This window comes from Zonotrichia leucophrys, chromosome Z, assembly GCF_028769735.1.
Source record: "Zonotrichia leucophrys gambelii isolate GWCS_2022_RI chromosome Z, RI_Zleu_2.0, whole genome shotgun sequence".
Taxonomy (NCBI): domain Eukaryota; kingdom Metazoa; phylum Chordata; class Aves; order Passeriformes; family Passerellidae; genus Zonotrichia; species Zonotrichia leucophrys.
The window spans coordinates 23889117-23906431 of NC_088200.1; the positions used below are offsets into that span (position 1 = coordinate 23889117).

The window sequence follows — 17315 nt, forward strand, 5'->3', positions numbered from 1 at the left end:
ACATTTGAAAGGAAAGAGAGGGATTGCAGCTGGTGGGAGAGAATTCCTTCCCAAAGTCACTCCATTGACAAAAGCATTTGAGCAGTGATTTCACCAATACTGAACCAACACACAGAGGGCTCCACAAGAGTCAATAAAAGTGTTCCACGGCCGTGGCCACAATGCTGATGTACTCCAGAGAAATCCATTGATGCCTTATCAGTGGTCCCTATCACTTTCTTGCTAGAACAGCCCTAACCAGTTGTAATTTTTACCTGAATCCAAATATATGTCTTCTGATGTGGTTTTGGTGAAATAATGTCAAACTCAAGTTTGAAATAACTGCATATTTGATTGCTGTATGTGTATAATATGATTGGTATATGCATATATATATAACACATATATATATGCATGTAGTAATTTGATTGGTGTATGTACATATATGCTATTGCAGTACATTTTATTTTCTATATTTTCATTATTATTATTATTATTATTATTACTAAATTTTATTGTATATTCTAAATCACTCTACATGCATGTGTATGTATGTGTATATGTATACACAAATAGCTGTAGTTTTTCATCACTATTCTCTGAGAAATAACATTTTTCTAATTTTTTTTGTACAGCCAAAAGCTCTGAAGCTGTTGGGAATGGAGGTAGGCAACCTCTGACAAATCTTAATGTCTTTTCCTTCTTTGATAAATATAAACTATATCTAAATGATGTTCAAATTCAATGTAATGAAAATATGACTAGTATTTTCATCTAGATAGCTGATTTACACAAGGGGCAGATTAAGAAACATTTCTTAATTAAAGTCCAGGAGATAGCTAAGGAAAAAGAGGGCTCTGTCCCAGCCATAGATCTTCTTGTTTTTTGTTTAATAAGAATTAAACAAAGTGTTTCGGTCCAGCAGGGCAAGCAGAATTTCAGTCAGATAGCATCTAACTTCAAAACATATTCAGAGAAATGAAACACTTGCAGAGAATAATGCAGAAATCTTTATAGGAAGACATCCAAAGTTATCTCAGTTTTATTGGCACATTTGGCTACTCTGATGCTTCAAGGGTATGGTAGTATTTTCATGGTTTTTTATTTTATACAACCACTTTCATTTTTCCATCCATAGACATAGGACAGAATAGGTCAGCACACCTGATAAAAGCAAAAGGCTAAAATGGGAAAGAAACTAAAGGCAACAGAAGCAACAAATGGATGGAGAAGAAAGGAATAAACACACAGAATAGGAGTAAAGAAGGGAAATTGCTAGTTTTGTAAGATGATAAAGGGAGAAAACACAAGAATAAGCATAGAAGGAGTCTTCAGCAGATTAGAAAGTCCCCTGGATATGTACTTTCTGGAGGTGGAAAGAGGCAGATGCATTACAGAAGATGTTGCATTTGCAGTGAGCTCTTACCTTTATTTTAATGGTGGATTTTCCAAAATAGTTCTGGATATTGTGTGATTGTACTCTATGTTATTAGTTTCAGAGTGATAATGTTATTGATTCAGGGTGATAGTTCAAGGCTCTGTTCCCCTGTTTACTGTCTTCTAATTACAGTGCATGCACCAATACCTTTTTTATTGTTTACCTATGTTAAATATTTTGTCCAAAAAATGATGAATGGGCTGGCCTGCAGGAAACGTGTTAGGTACTGATTTCAATGAATTGCATGAACTGTTCCTTCACTGATGAAAACAATTCTCTACAATTCCCACAGGATGATGTCCCTTTGCGTCGAGGCAGAAAACCAACAAAGAAAAAAGAGGAAGAAGTTGATATTGATATGGATGACCCTGAGATCAATCACTTTCCGTTCCCATTCCATGAGCTGATGGTGTGGGCTGTGCTGATGAAACGTCAGAAGATGGCCCTCTTCTTTTGGCAACACGGGGAAGAGGCTATGGCTAAAGCTCTGGTGGCCTGCAAACTCTGCAAAGCCATGGCCCACGAGGCATCAGAAAATGACATGGTGGATGACATATCCCAAGAGCTGAACCACAATTCCAGGTGAATTTCCTTTAGAGTACACTTTCCTGAGGGGGGAAGAAAAAAAAAAGGAGGGAAGAGAGATTTCTGGACCTTCCTAAAATTTTCTTATTTGTAGCTTGCTTTCATTTCTAACTTGTAGCGGAAGCGCAGTCCCTTTAGAGAAAATCCAAATGGCTTTTAAACTCTGTCTGCCAGAGTAGCAAAGTTGTTAGCAGCATAACTTCTGAAATGAGAAGATGTCAAGAAGACAGTGAAATATCTATATTGTTCATGTGTTCTCCCTGCAGCCTCAAGAGTCAGACTGCAACATTTCTCTCTGCTTTTTCAGGATACTCTGTACGTGCCCAGCAGAACAGTTATTGAAATCCTTATGAGCAAAGTATTCAGGCAGAAGTGTTAATTAATTAATCATGCTTAGATTAACAAGGCAAGATTCTAGATTTCATAAGAATTTTTCCTGATGTTAAAATTTCAGAAATTTAGGATTTGGGGAAGGATATTGGACATTCCTTCCAGGAGGCTTGACCGTGAAGCTGTGGGCAAACAGCAGAGAAGCCATCCCTTAGGCTGCAGATAACCAGAGGGTTTCAGTTCGAAAATGTCAGGGAGGTGGGCAGGGAGGTGGGAGCAGACAGCTGGTAGGTGTGGGTGCTCATCGCTGCTAAGCTGGGGCACTTATTTATATGCCTGACATGAGCCACTCACGTTTGAAAACGTGGGTTTCCATGTGTTGAGTCAACATCACGTTGATTTGCGTGCCGGAAGGCGCCATGCCCCTGGCAGAGGCGCGTTCTGAGCACGGGGCTGTGTGTGCCCACGGAGTGAGCGGGGTCCCTCTGTGTCCCTGTGTTGCAGGGACTTCGGCCAGCTGGCGGTCGAGCTGCTGGACCAGTCATACAAGCAGGACGAGCAGCTGGCCATGAAACTGCTGACCTATGAGCTGAAGAACTGGAGCAACGCCACGTGCCTGCAGCTTGCAGTGGCAGCCAAGCACAGGGACTTCATCGCTCACACTTGCAGCCAGATGCTGCTCACTGACATGTGGATGGGTCGTCTCCGGATGCGAAAAAATTCTGGCCTAAAGGTCATTCCTGTTTTAAAATAAAATTAACATTCAGAGGATTCTAATAGATGGTGACACGGTTCACAAAAAATCAGTAATAACTGTGTAAAGTAACCATATTTCAGATATTTATTTGCAGTGACATTAAGCACGGTATATTCTTCCTGTGCTCAGTTTTTCAGATGGGGCTTATCATAAGCCTAAGTTCAAAGGATACAGCTTAGATTGTTTCATTTGCTTTCTTAAACTCCTCTCTGGCATCATTTATCAGAGCAAGAATTGAGGTAGAAGGTTAGTGTGTCATCCTACCTGTATACTTGAGGAGTTAGTCAAGAGTTTTAAAGATAAATAAAGGAAAAGGAAGTGTAAGTGAATTAACCATTAGTGAAAGGTGCTGATCTGACAACCTTTCCCAGAACAGGCAAAGTAAGCAGCACAATTTCCTTACAAACCCTTGCAAATCTTCCTGATGGCATCTGAAGGGACTCCTTTAGAGGGTGTAAAGGATAATTTAGTTTTCAAAGCTGTTACAGCTTTACTTCCACAGTTGACAAAACTGCTAACAGTGCAAAGTGAATTCTGAGATGAATTTGAGTCCCTGGCATGTTTCACCAAAGCAGTCACCAGTCAGAACATACCCAGCAATTGCCTCTCCCTCCTAGATCACAGAGAAGTATTTTCTGTGAAGGGATTCTCTCTTCTGCACTAATTGCCTGCGTGAAAATTGGTAATTACTCAGCTGTGTTGCCATGTGAAAAGATGTTCAGTAATGGCAAGAGTGCTTAGGAGTATGCACATTGCTTCCAGACTGGCTCTTAATCCAGTGACAGTGATGAGTGAGAGCAAGTGGTTGATAGCAATCCTATGCAGGACCTGTGCATACACGTTGTTCTGCTACAGATAGAAAACTTTCTCATATTTGGAGACATTCCTACCTATTTCCTGAACTCACAGGCCTATTATCCTTCAGAGGGACAGCCTGTTTAGCTTTGCAGAAATTCAGCCTAGGTACATGGAGGACAGTGTAGCAACTGATTTCCCACTACATGCATTCCACTTTTCAGCACATTTCTTAAGCCCTAAAATAGACCTTTCTTTCATAACACATAACTGAAGGTAAGAGGCTCTGTTTCAGCTTCTTCTAACATCAGGGCTTCACAAGGATCCTTTACTCAGTTTCTAGTCTGTATTTTATTTCAATGAAGCTCATTAGCAGAGCTTGTTTAAAGCTAGAGAAGGCTTCAAGCTACATGAGGCAGCATGACAAAGAAATAAATTTGCAAGCATGAGTCATGGTTTATTTCCCAAGAACAGTTTTTCCCTTTGAAACTGACAAACGGTAGAAAGTTTGAATATAATTATTTAGATTCTTGCTAGGAATGTATGGCACCAATGGAAGGGCTAGGGGCAGCTGTTAATCCTGCCTGCTCTTAAAAATAGCCTTTCTGTGAAGCCAGGTCTGCCTGTAACCCCCTCTCCCTGGACCCATCATTTTGTGAGCACAGCACAGTGCAGGAAGCTTTTCCAAGGCTAAGTGCAGCATTTGCACACCCTACCTGCTCCTCATTGTGTACTTTGAATGGTTTCAACAAGCTGTCTGCTGATATGATGATCACAAGCATCCTCTCTTACCTGCCAAGAAGTTAACTATCTGGTTTTACTCTCTTTTAGGGAGAGATTTATCAGAAAATCATTCTCCATCAAATTGCAGCATAACCAGGAGAAGTTATTGTGGTTGTGAATACAGACTTTGCTTTGTTTCACTGTGATGTCTATTCAGTTGTACTAATGGTTTAACCCAAGCATTGTTCAATTCATATGAATCCCGAAAAGGAAATTTTAGTGGTTTCTACACTCTGGCATCTAAGAGGGGGAAGGCAGAAAAGAAAGAGCTGACTTTAACATGACCATTACACAGCTGCCTTGTTACTAGAACATAATCTAAGGAGACTGCACATCAGCATTTTCTTTTGCTGGCTTTGCCTTATCTCCTCAGATCCACACACTGTTTCACTTCATTGACTGCCAGTGTACATTAAGCATGGACACAAAGAGCTATTAACCCTCTCTGTAGAAATAAATACTCTCTGTGCGTCATTTATACTGGCGTTTTGTATTATGTAAAATGCAGACATTTGTAGGCCTGTACACCTACGTGGTCCCACCTACTTTTGACCTTATATAATATTTTGTAAATATATTCTAGTATGTATCACTATGCACCTGGTGATGTGCAAGTAGATAAAACATTCAAGAGCATTCACAGCAGCACTAGTAGAAGTCACATGCTTTGATTCAGTGCTCTGGTAACATTACCCCCAATGACAAATACTTTATTGTCATAGAAACTCACATGTGCATGTATCTTTCTTTTCCTAAATCTCCCAAGGGAGTTGTTCTGTTTGATGCTAAGTAACCATTATGACCATAATCTGTTTTCTGTGATGATTATTGTTATCATTATTATTGCTTTAGGTAATTCTAGGAATTCTACTTCCTCCTTCAATCCTCAGCTTGGAGTTCAAGAACAAAGATGATATGCCCTACATGACCCAGGCCAATGAGATCCATCTTCAAGAAAAAGATCCAGAAGAACCAGAGAAGCCAGTGAAAGAAAAAGATGAGGAAGACATGGAACTCACTGTAAGTGCTCACAATAAATCATCAGCCTCAACACTGTCAATTTGTAATTCCTGCCTCTGTAGGCATTGCAGAACATCTGATGGCTAAATATAGCACATGATAGGATATCACACTTCACACTCCCCTCTCCTCCATGAGACTCAAGCCACACAAGTTGCCATCATTTGCCTCCATGTTGCAACAGTGCATGGAGATGCTGTGCTGTAATATCCTCATATTTTGACTCAAATATCCTCGTATTTTGACTCAAATATCCTCATATTTTGACTCAGTTTGATGCCACATTGTCTCAACTAAGTGAATTAGATTTTAGAAGCACTTAGTCAAGATAGATAACCTCTCTGGTATGAAAAGGGCTCACCTTTGGTTGGAAATGCCCAAACATTCGTGGAAGCCAGAGGTTTTTTTTCTTTTAGTTGACTTCACTAGAGAGTAAGCAAGTGTGCAAACAGGCCAGAAAAATTATGAAAACTTAGTCTAAAATTCTTTTTGTGTTTGTGGTCATTGCCTTTCACACACAGATCCAGTCTTTAATCCACTGAAGACACTGTCAAGCAGCAAGACAGCTCCCCTTCTACAATCTAACAGAATTGTGTAAGCAGACACTTGTCAATATTAGCAGCATAGCCTTTGAGGAATAATTTACACCACGAAGAATCAGACAACTAAAGCTCTGAAAACTACACAAGTCATCTACCTCCTGTCTCTTGTTCTCACACTTTTTTGTTTGTTATTATACAGGCTATTACATCTGCCTTAGTCAAGTTTGGTTTGAGTTTGTTTGGGTTTGATTGTGGTGTCTTTGAAAGGCTTAAAACTCTGCCCCCGTTGGTCAGCATAGAGACATAAAAAAGATTTGCCTGATTAAGTTAAAGAACAAAAACAAAACCAGAAAAACCCAGACTGTTTCCCACAGGCAAACAGCAGGAGCTGCCCGCAGGATCCCGACTGCAGGCAGGCAGAAGGACCTGCCTACAGGACCCAATATGCAGGCAAGCCGAAGGAGCAGCCCACCAGACCCACCTACAGGACCCGTTTGCAGGCAAGAACCTGGCTGTTGGGAAGGACCAGAAGCCAGAATAGCAGCAATGGGGCATTCTCTGCTCATTAGCTATTGATTGCAATTTACTAACCCTTGGCTTCTGATCCCCTTATGAAGTGCCTATTCAAATCAAATAAGCGCTTTGCAAGCTGCCTTTTACCTGGCAATGGGAAGAGATTTGGGAAAGATGTGTTTTCCATCCCGCTGTAGCTATCCCAGCTCCTGGTTTCTTGTCTACAATACTGTTTCCTTTTTCTCTTCTGACTCCTGCTGCAAATAAATGGTGTGTGCAGTGGACCTGCTATTCTAGATGAACCTTAGATGTTCCCTCACTTCTCCCTTCCATATGCTGACAGTCCTATTGCTCTGTACTGTCATTGGCTCTTCCCTTAATTCCTTCAAATTCAGTGTATCACTCTAGTGAAGTTTCAGGCACTTGAAACATTTTCTATAAAATAATATTTCTTCATGTGGAGTCCAGCAAGTTTAGAAACAATATCTTTGGTCAGCACTGCTCACTTAGTATTTCTGCATATAATTTATACCACACTGTAGAACTTCTAACATAGCTGTTTCACTCAGGTACCCCTCAGTGGTGAGCAGAGGCGAATTGGTAGCAGAGAGTTCTTGGCGTGTCTGTGGTTAGATGCCACAGGCAGTTACATTTAGTCACCTGACATATTTTAAATATAAGAAAATAATTTAGACTGAAGTTTCATACTGTTCCAGCCTTAGTCAAATGATCTGGCATAATGGTCAGGTTTCTTTTCCACTGATCAGAGGATGCCTGAAAGATGTTTTGGGAAGTCCCTTTGTGACGTTTCCCCTTACCCATGGTATCCTTTAGTATATTAAGGATAAATATAAATATTTATAAACCTTATAAATACTTCAATAAGATTAATAATTTATTGTGCTGGAATATCATAAATGTTTAATCCATTGCTGAACTTGGAATCAATAGATTAGTCACTCACCTACCCTGAGTTTTGTTCAGCATAAAGATTAACAAACAAAAGCAAGTTAAAACAATAATGTTTATCTCAAAGTTCCTTTTCCAGCGAATAATATATAATTGAAATAGTCTTCCTGATTCTCCTTCTAGCTGTTCCCTGTGAATACTTCTCAAGTCTCTGTATTCATCATGTCACACCCATATTCTCTCTGCTAAAATGAAGACAAAGAGGTCTCATCTAGGCAAGGTCTTTTCATTGATTTCCTGTGTGTCTTGCAGTAAGCCCAGGTGACTAAAGACAGGCCAAGGATTCAGTTTCTTCTTCTGTATTGCACTTTTGCAGAGTGCATGAGGTACAGGGCCACAGTCATCTTTTCCCTATTTTACAACTCATTTGCACAGAATAATGTGATCAGCAGACTACAGCAACAGTGAAGTTAAGTCTCCACATGGGTGCGTCTGCTGGAAGTATGTATTTGCTTTATGCTCCTCTTAAAGGGTCAGGGACTGAACATCTGGATATACTATGAAGATGTGTTTATTCACTGTAAACTACTTGTTATTTACTGCTTTTAACTTTATAACAGATACATGAGAGTGATAGGCCCACATTTCTTTACGCCTAGATGCTAAGAAACAGGCTTATAGCAGCTACTCACAAAAACACATTTGAGTACTGCTCTTGTCAGTGCTCCTCAGCACCAAGAAATTTACCACAATTTATGTATGGAGGTGAGAGTCATTAATCCTGAATATTAAACACAGAGAAGTAGAAGGGCATTAAAGTCTAACAGCCAGGGATATTTTCTGTTTGTGTCCCAATCAAGGCCTTAGTTGCTGAAATTCAGGTCAGTCAGAAAACTCAGAAGTTTCCCATCCACCCAGAATAACTCTAATTCTGGAAGCCATAACTAGGAGCATCCTTAACCCCATTCAGTGCATTATTATTTAGATATTAAAGCTCCCCAGTAAATTGTTTTATTTCAGAACACATCTAAGTCCTTTAAAAGGTGTTTCTGTTGTTGTTTTGTTCATTTTGCCTCAATATTCCACAATGAATAGGAAGTTTGGGCTTCCAGAGCATCACTGAGTTAGTCTGAGAACTTTTCAGCAGCAGCACAGCTAGTTCTGTTTGCCTCTGGGATCACATTAATTCATCTGTAGTATGTGTACTTAGTCTTTTCTCAATGGCAAGAAATAACACAATAATAATCATATCACTAAAAATACAGTCCTTAGCACAGAAAAGTCCGAAGATCCGTGTCCTAGTGCCCCTGGCCCAAATTACCCTTCCTGGTGGGAGACAACTCTCACAGCACCTCACACACCAGCAACCAGGCTCCCCTTCAGCTCATCTGGAAAATGGAATTGGGAGACACTGCTGGTGGTGTCTAGGAAGAAGTGCTGACCCTTTCCATAAGAGGAGGTTCTCTCTTCCTCCCAGGAATTTGGAAATCCTCCATACCACCACCACCACTACCACATATGGGTCCTGGCAAGGTCTAGTTCTAGCAGACAGAATTTCTGAGCTCCTGTCACTTTGGTCCTGTTCCTCTGTGCTCACTGTAACCACCAAGCACGTGCAAAATCTAATTTTATATGTCTATCAATCAAAGACATTAAAACATTTTTCTACCAGTGTTTCAGGGCAGAGAACAGTAATCCTAGAACAACTACCATGAGAGCAGCATTTTCACACACCGTGTACGATCCAGGAGGGTGTGCTGAGGGAGGTGTTTCTACACAGCTATGTCTAATTTCCACACCAGTTCTCTGTGAACTGGGGTAAGTCTCTATAGAGCATGTGGACTTCACTCAGGATGAAATTGGAAGACCCTGTATTCATTCCAGAAAGACTGAAATTCCTGTTCTTTAATTATGAAACACATAAGCATAGTATAGGATTGTTAACATATATTAATGACAAAATGAACAACCCAAAACTCGTCCCTGATAGTTCATTATCAGCAAACAGTCCTCAATTACATAAAACAAAATCTGGCCCAACAATAACAACAAAAACCTGATTAATAAAATCTCCATGTAAAAACTATGAAAACATCAATCCCTTCAGGCTAAAATGATGCAGTTGTACTGTACTTCACAATGAGGTTGAGTTGCTGTCAAGCTTACCTTGCATGACTCATGGTGAATCATAGACAAAATCATGTATTAGAGAAAGAGATGCCGCCCACACAGAGCAGTGTATTGAGTTGTTCCCACCCTACTACATCCCACTCCAAGAAAAACATTTGTTCACATTTGGCACTGCAATTATTCTGTTAACACAGTTACACAGGTTATTTCTGAATCTTTCTAATGGGGAAGCTTTTCAGTTTGTTAATACTGAGGTATAATTAACAGTCAGGAACATCAGGTCAAACCTAATCCCTAGCCATCTCAGAGAAATTCCCCATCTGTGGCATGGGGGAGGGAAGGAGGTACTATTATATGATAGAACTAATTCAAAAACAATTGTAATGAGACAAAATTACCACATTGTTATCAAGAAGAAAGCAGTAGCAAACAGGAAATCAGAATTCACAAGCTAAAGCATAAGTCCGGATATTGAAAGAGCATTATTATAAAAATATCCGCAACTCACTGATTTCATTGAGAATTAAGTCTGTCTCAGAATTTGCAAATTTGTAAAATTGTGAAGGATTTGAACTCTGTAAAATAATCCCTTTCACTAAAGCACGGCATTGCTCATTTGTTAAAGGAGGAAGCATTCATTTTCATTCTGCTGCAAAATTCCTGAGCACCAGGGGACAGCAGAGACAAAGCCTTAGGAAAAGCTACAGAAAACTCTGTAGCTCCAGACAGCAGTTTTACCAGAACAGCATCAGTAAGTAGAGAGAAGCAAACAAATTACTACCTTCTTGGGCTGTGGTGTTCCCAAAGCATTCCGATCATATTCCAATTTCACCCCCCAAAACCCAATCAATGATATGGATCAAAGGATCACACTGATTTTGTGGAATTCAGGTAATGATATCTTCTGTGGATGTTGTGTAACTTCTGCTACTGTGGTTATATTCAGTAAGTCTCATAACCATAAAAACCCTTCTCCTCTGCTTAATAGCCACTTTGTCTTTTTCTTTTTGTATAAAAGTCTTGATGGACTTTCAAGGTGTTTTATGGGCTCTGTGAGAGCCAACAGGAGGTCCATTTAAATTTTTAATAGGTTATGTTTTATCCGTATTTATGGGAATTAAATTAAAAATCTTCAACCCTTAAAACTAAAGGAAATAGGTTAACTTGGTCAAAGCAAGCTTTAGTTTTTGAGACAGTCACAGCAGCTTAGTTTTAGTGCAGTATACTTCTGTCCTGAATTTTTGTTGTATTTATTGAAAATGTGCACAGCAACATCTGTATGTTGTCAGATTCAAGAATATAAGGGTTCACAAGGAAAGTAATAATACTAGACTAATAATACTTTGCATAAATGAAATTAATAAATAAACAATGAAATGAAATGAAATGAAATGAAATGAAATGAAATGAAATGAAATGAAATGAAATGAAATGAAATGATGAAATGAAAGAGAAGAAGCCATATGGACCAAGCCCAGTCCTAATAATGTTACAAATATCTGCACTGACTGAAAAAAGTTTATCATTACAAATTACTGTTTCACAGGAAAAAGACCTATATGAATAGCTCCACACGAGGCTGGAAAAAGGAAGAAAAGGTTAAATTGTGATTCTTATTTTTAAATATGTGAGAAGTGCATCACCAGTTCCTGCAGGGCTGTAGAAAGTGATCAGATAGCTCACCTGAAGCCAAAGAGTTAAGTATGTGCTGTGTATCCTGTTGAGTTGGAGAGGAGCAGATACAGAGACAAGAAGGACCTTTTTATAGGAGGACTGTATGTCTGGCATCTAATTGTTCCCTTGGTTTTCCACCATTTAAGTTGTAGATGAGGACAATGCTATCTTCACAGATGGTGAGGGTTTGCTTCAAGTAACAGAAAAGCACAAGGGTGCCTTCATCTACTTGTAGGAAAGCATTATAGAAGCACGGAAACAGATGCATCGTTATGCAGTCCCTCCATACTTAGATTTGTCTCAATTCTTGCAGATATTTCCTGTGCAGGGTGCTGCATCCACAAACTAAACAGTAAGAACTTGCAAAAGGCACTGTGAGCTAAAATCCAGGCTTCATCTACTGTTCACTAAATAACTGCTTCAGAATTAACATTTAATATGTCACATTACACTTCAAATACAAAGGAACTTCTTTTAAGCACTAACTTCAGTGATTGTGGTTTAGTTCTTCCATTTCTCTGCAGCTGATAATGAAAATTAAGGGTAAGCAAACAAAATATTGCCTTCTTTTGACTGTTAGGTTTGCACTCATAGCTGGGGACTTCTTATATATGTGTTTATTTAGCTCAGTGTTGCTTCTCAGTGGGTCTGATTTGCAAAAAAATGGTAACTGTGAGATCAAGCCCAGCAAAGGCAATGCATGAGCAGTCTGGAACTTCACTATGGAAGAAGTTAAAATCATGTACATGAATATTGCAATTGAAGGCCTTTCTGCTACAGTGAGCTTTACTAGTAAGTCCTCTTGCATCCATGTAAGCTTCACTGTGGGATCCTAACCTGGGAGAGGTCCAGTGATTAACCTGTAAAGTGCCACTGTCTCCTTTGCTTCTAGTTCAGTGACTATCAACTCATCTTTTCCCTTGTTGTTCTCTCTCAATCTCAGCTTTATGAACTTCTCTTTGTTTAAAATCAAAATTTACCTGTTTTCTGTCTGCATCTGTTTATTGTATAGAAGTACACCACATAAAGCTGTTGTCAGGTAAAAGTGTTTCTGTCCACACAGCAAAAATTAAAAATAAATCACACTTATTTTTGCCAGGAATCACCCTCTCAAGCTGAGGGTTGAGGCTAAAGCTATAGCTTTCCATTTTCAAAGCATGAAAGAGAAGCCTCCCTGCAAAAATGTAATTTGAAAGCAAAGCATTTTATGCCTAGCTGTGGTCACCTGGTTTTATCTAGAGATCAAGAACAGTTTCCTATTGACATTTCAAAAAATTGTGTAATTTTTCTTTCACAAGAAAGAAACGTAAATATATCTTTCTTGTAGGCAATGCTTGGACGGGGCAATGGAGAGTCCTCAAGAAAGAAGGAGGATGAGGAAGTTCAGAGCAGGCACAGAATGATCCCCATTGGAAGAAAGATCTATGAGTTCTACAATGCTCCCATCGTGAAATTCTGGTTTTACACTGTAAGAAATCTTTCCTGTTATATTAATAATGTTTGTACAAATACTGAAATTGGACTAAAGTAATCTTTTGTGTTTCATTGATGTCTACATTTATATGTATTGGAGGGCTTACAGAAATAGTTTAATAAAAATGTTTGGTAGAAGTCTGCTAGCATTGCAAGACTTTTAAAGATTACCATTTTGTTCAGGAAGTTAATGGCTAAAATTTGAATTATTGTGTATGTTTTTCTTTCAATAAAATGGTAAGGGGCGGTTTGCTGTAGTGCTCCCAAGGAAGTCCCAATAGGAAAATTCAAAATAGGATTGCTTCCAATAGTAAGCCCAGTGGGAGGTTGGTCTGAGTCAGAATATGAATTATCTAATAACTGATGAAAAAAAAGTGGTAGAGCATTTCTTTCCTTGGAACATTTTTATTTGTTTTTCTGTTTTGATGAGTCTGTGGCGTGTCTCTCAGAGAAAATGTGCAGGTAAGTACCCACAAGATATCAAAAACATGATTGACAGCCAATGTACATTTTTGAGGGACAAATTAGTTAAGTCAGGATATTCACTGTGTTTGAAATAAATTAAGCTTCCAGAAGGAGCAGAAAAAATGATATCGCAGATTTCAACTACAGTAAAACAGTACCAAAAACTTCACAGGGTTTTCTCACAGGTAAATTAATAAAGTTATATTGAAGTTACTATGTGGATAAAAAGCTTTTTGACAATTAGTCCTCAAGAGTAGATATTAATTATTCATTATCAAGCTGGAAGCCAAGATTGAAGTTTTCTTCTATATCAAGTGCTGATATTTTTATTCAAAACTTGGATGATGGAGTAGACATTGGTTATTATTTTAGTTATTATTATATATTTAGTTATTATTAGTTATTTTGCAAATTACACTAGAATGTAGAAGGATAAAACTAAAAAGATCACAGAAAGCAATCTTTTCAGTCTTCTTAGCGGGAATATTCCATCCCAATTCAGCTTCTGCATCATGTGACAAGTGTGGACTGCTTTGAAAGACCCCAAAAAAGGAGAATGTTTCAAGTTTGTAAAGCTATACTTAAGGGGAGAGATTAAGGAAGCAAGAATGTTTCCTCTGTTAAAAGAAAAAAAGGTCTGCAGAAGGAATGTAACAGTTTTTGAATATGTTTAAGTACCTCAAAATTCTTGCTGAATAGGACAAAAAATAACACCCAGACAGTTCTAGGTGAGAAGTTAGGAAACAGTTTTTAACTGGTCCAAGAAGTACTGTCATGAACTGTGTGAGGACATGCTAGATTTTCCATTATTAGTGATTTCTAAACTATCTTAATCAAGACATGCGTTCATAATGGTACACTGGAATTAATCGTGCCTCAACCCAATGGAATTGGCTAGATAGTTTCAGGTGGTTTTTCCCAGTCATATTTTCCATCATTCTGCTGAAAGCACAGCAAATCACAAAGAATGGATCCTTCTGCAAGTGACTTCTTATAAGAAAAATTGCCTTGCAGATGTTGGGAACAACTCACATCAATCAAGTCTTAACTGTGGTGGACGCTGTAGACTAGCAGAGTTTAACAACTTGGAGTAATTTATTGCTCAACTCAGTGGCCACTGAACATTAATCAAGCCCACAAGTCCACAAACTACTCATCAGCAGCTTAGTCTCATTATCAATTGCAGTGTGTATTATGCACAAACAGAAAAGTCTTTACACTGCAAATGGAAAGAAGCATCCTGTTAGTTCAATTTTTAAATGGGAGTGAGAAATCAATATTGGATTTCCATTTAGGCTTGTTCCTACAGTTTGATGTCCTGAGGCAGGTCTCAATCAAGGTCATTTATTAAAACTGGATCTTGGATACACTGAACCTGGAAAGCAAGTTAAGGTGGATTCTGGCTGCCATACATTGACCTGTTGTGTATATTGAGAACTCCTGGAGAGTCAAAGCAAAACAAGTTTCAGAGAAGGATTAAAATTGTACAGCCTAACACATTTTGCAAATACATGGGCACAGATATTATTTATGATTTCAAAAGAAATTGTTCGAATTTTACATTCTGTAGTCCAAAATGCATGTAAAGGTCCTATGGCTATTGTATGCCACTTAAAGCAATTTGAATATTCTGCATTTACGTATCTCTGTTACTATATAGCTGTATTTATTCTTCAAATACACAAGAGCAAGTTAAATGAGATATTTGAGTAAGAAACATTTGGCTCAGCAGACACTAGACAACTTTTTCTCAAAAAAAAGTCCCAAAACAAACCAATCAAAAAAAACCCCAAAAAACAACACAAACAAACCAACAGCTCCCCATCAACTTCAGTCTTTAGATATGAAGCAATTTCAAAAGTCAACTGCTTTGTTGTGTTTTGTGGCTGTTGCATTGGAAACCATGATGCAAATGTTTCATCCCACAGATTGCTTGAGCAGAAGAGGATGATCTTCTCCTAATGTTGACTACTCCCACTGTCCTAATATCAAAAAGTGCTTGCAGCAATGTTAAAATAGTAACATAAAAAATTGAGTTTTATTGGAAATTTCCAGGTATCCTGGTGGTGATGAGCTCACATGACATTGGATTTCTACAATTTTTATAAGTTTAACAAATTAGCATAACTAACAAATATTGTCCAATTAGAAGAATAGTTGGTTAGGTTATTTTCTCTGGGTACCGCCCCACTGGAGTTGATCTAGGACTTCTTTGCCCCATTTCATATTGTGTCTCCTCAGATTCTGATCAGAAAACAGAAGCCTGCTCCTTGTCAGACTTCTTTTTCTTAAGAATAAAACAGAATTAGAAAATAAACAGTATTTCAAGAATGTGTTAGAAGATTAACTTACTACTCTAAAATCTAAGAGAAATGGTAGCAAAAATACTAGGAACTATATAACTATTTAATAGTGGTCTAGAAAGCTACAAGTATATGAAAAATACATAAAAAGCAAAATATTTAGGCATCACTACTACTAGCATTAACTGATACTAGCAGGAAGTAAGAGTTTATGATAATTTAATTATTGCAATCAATCAGAAAAGAGGAGGGTGATCTCCTTCATGAAGCATTCACCTATTGGTACAATTCCAGGTGTGTCCTCTACCACTATGAGTATTCCAGTATTTTCTGTGGAATGGGACTGCATCCATAAAAGGGCCAGGTGCAATCCACCCTTGAAACTTTTTAGTAGCACTTCCTTCCTTAGCTTCTGCAGTCCTCAATGGTGACAGTGGCAGCTCCTAGCTCTTTGTCAAGCCAGGCAAAAGCAAGAAAAGACAGGGTTCAGCTACTTCTGTAGTGGCACTTCTAAAGAATCTTGAGTACCAGCTCAAGCAGCTACACTGAAGTTTGACCACAGTCTTGGATCAGTGTCACCTCCGGGAAGGTGAGAGCAAGTTAGAAGTGTGGGGAGGGAGGAGACTATCATTCACCCTGTCATGGGAGGGCTAATTTCTTGGGTCAAAGTGGAGACATTTCAGTATAAGTTTACTCACAAATCAAGATTCCTTTCTCTTTTGTCAAGCAAAAATATTTTGCAATTTTTACTAAGTTTGAATTGACATAAAGAAACCCACCAAAACCAAAAAAGAGCCAGCATTTCAAAAGAAAACCTGGAAGAAGCAAAACCCCCTAGTTACAGTTAGATTTTTGCAGTTACTTTTGTAACCTCTGTGCCCTCATTCTTCTGCCGTACTGACTGCAAGTGCTCACCAAAGGCCGCTGAAGCAGATCAAAGTAGATTTCCTGACAATTAGTAATCAATAAGGTTTAAGAGGAGTGTTAAGTAACAGTATCACCTGGCTTTTTGCTCAGAATTAGTAGGTGCTATTTCCACTAGGGAGGTGTGTATCCAGTTCTGCCTGCCCAGACAGAAGTTCTTCTGACTCCAGTGTCACCCTATGTGTTGGTCTACATTGCTTTCCATTTCCTTTAGGACTGGTAAGGGAAGAGCAGCCTCCAATGACTGTGCATTGCAATCCATCATCCCTCACAAACTGAAAGAAAAATGAGATCATTTCCTCCTCTGTTTTATGCAGACAAGAAGTAGTGCTTCAACTGTCTGCTTCCTCTAAACTGATAGTTATGGCCCACAGAACAAATTCTCTTGACTGTCCTCAGCCAGCAAATGGAACAAAGGCCAGAATCCTGTGGCTTTTACAAAGAGTGGAAGTGATGTTCTCTAACAAATACAATAGAGCTATTAACTCTGTTCTGTGATGTGCAGAGTATTGAAATAATCCTGCCCAAAAGTCTCAATGCCCTTTGTGGCTGTTTCAGCTTACATGTGAGCCCATGTGTGCAGTAGTGAGTAACATAAAACTGAGATAAAAACTGAATTCAAATATAGATGTATCTGTTACAGCTTTCTATCACAATGACTAAATGTTCATGCACAGAGCTGAGTCATCTTTTCT

General features: G+C 38.7%; 1 protein-coding gene across 9 annotated transcripts in view; it reads left to right on the forward strand.

Moving 5' to 3' along the window:
* The window catches only part of TRPM3 (transient receptor potential cation channel subfamily M member 3), a 415622-nt gene that overhangs the window by 362466 nt on the left and 35841 nt on the right, over positions 1 to 17315 (forward strand). For 7 of the 9 annotated variants that reach the window (XM_064736884.1, XM_064736885.1, XM_064736886.1 and 4 more), the window contains 6 exons: positions 615 to 644; positions 1710 to 1999; positions 2837 to 3065; positions 5520 to 5687; positions 6604 to 6729; positions 12783 to 12923. In XM_064736884.1, the coding sequence (XP_064592954.1) occupies positions 615 to 644; positions 1710 to 1999; positions 2837 to 3065; positions 5520 to 5687; positions 6604 to 6729; positions 12783 to 12923 (984 nt within the window). The remainder of the gene's footprint in view (positions 1 to 614; positions 645 to 1709; positions 2000 to 2836; positions 3066 to 5519; positions 5688 to 6603; positions 6730 to 12782; positions 12924 to 17315) is intronic. The other 2 variants (XM_064736887.1, XM_064736888.1) reach the window with 1 other exon arrangement.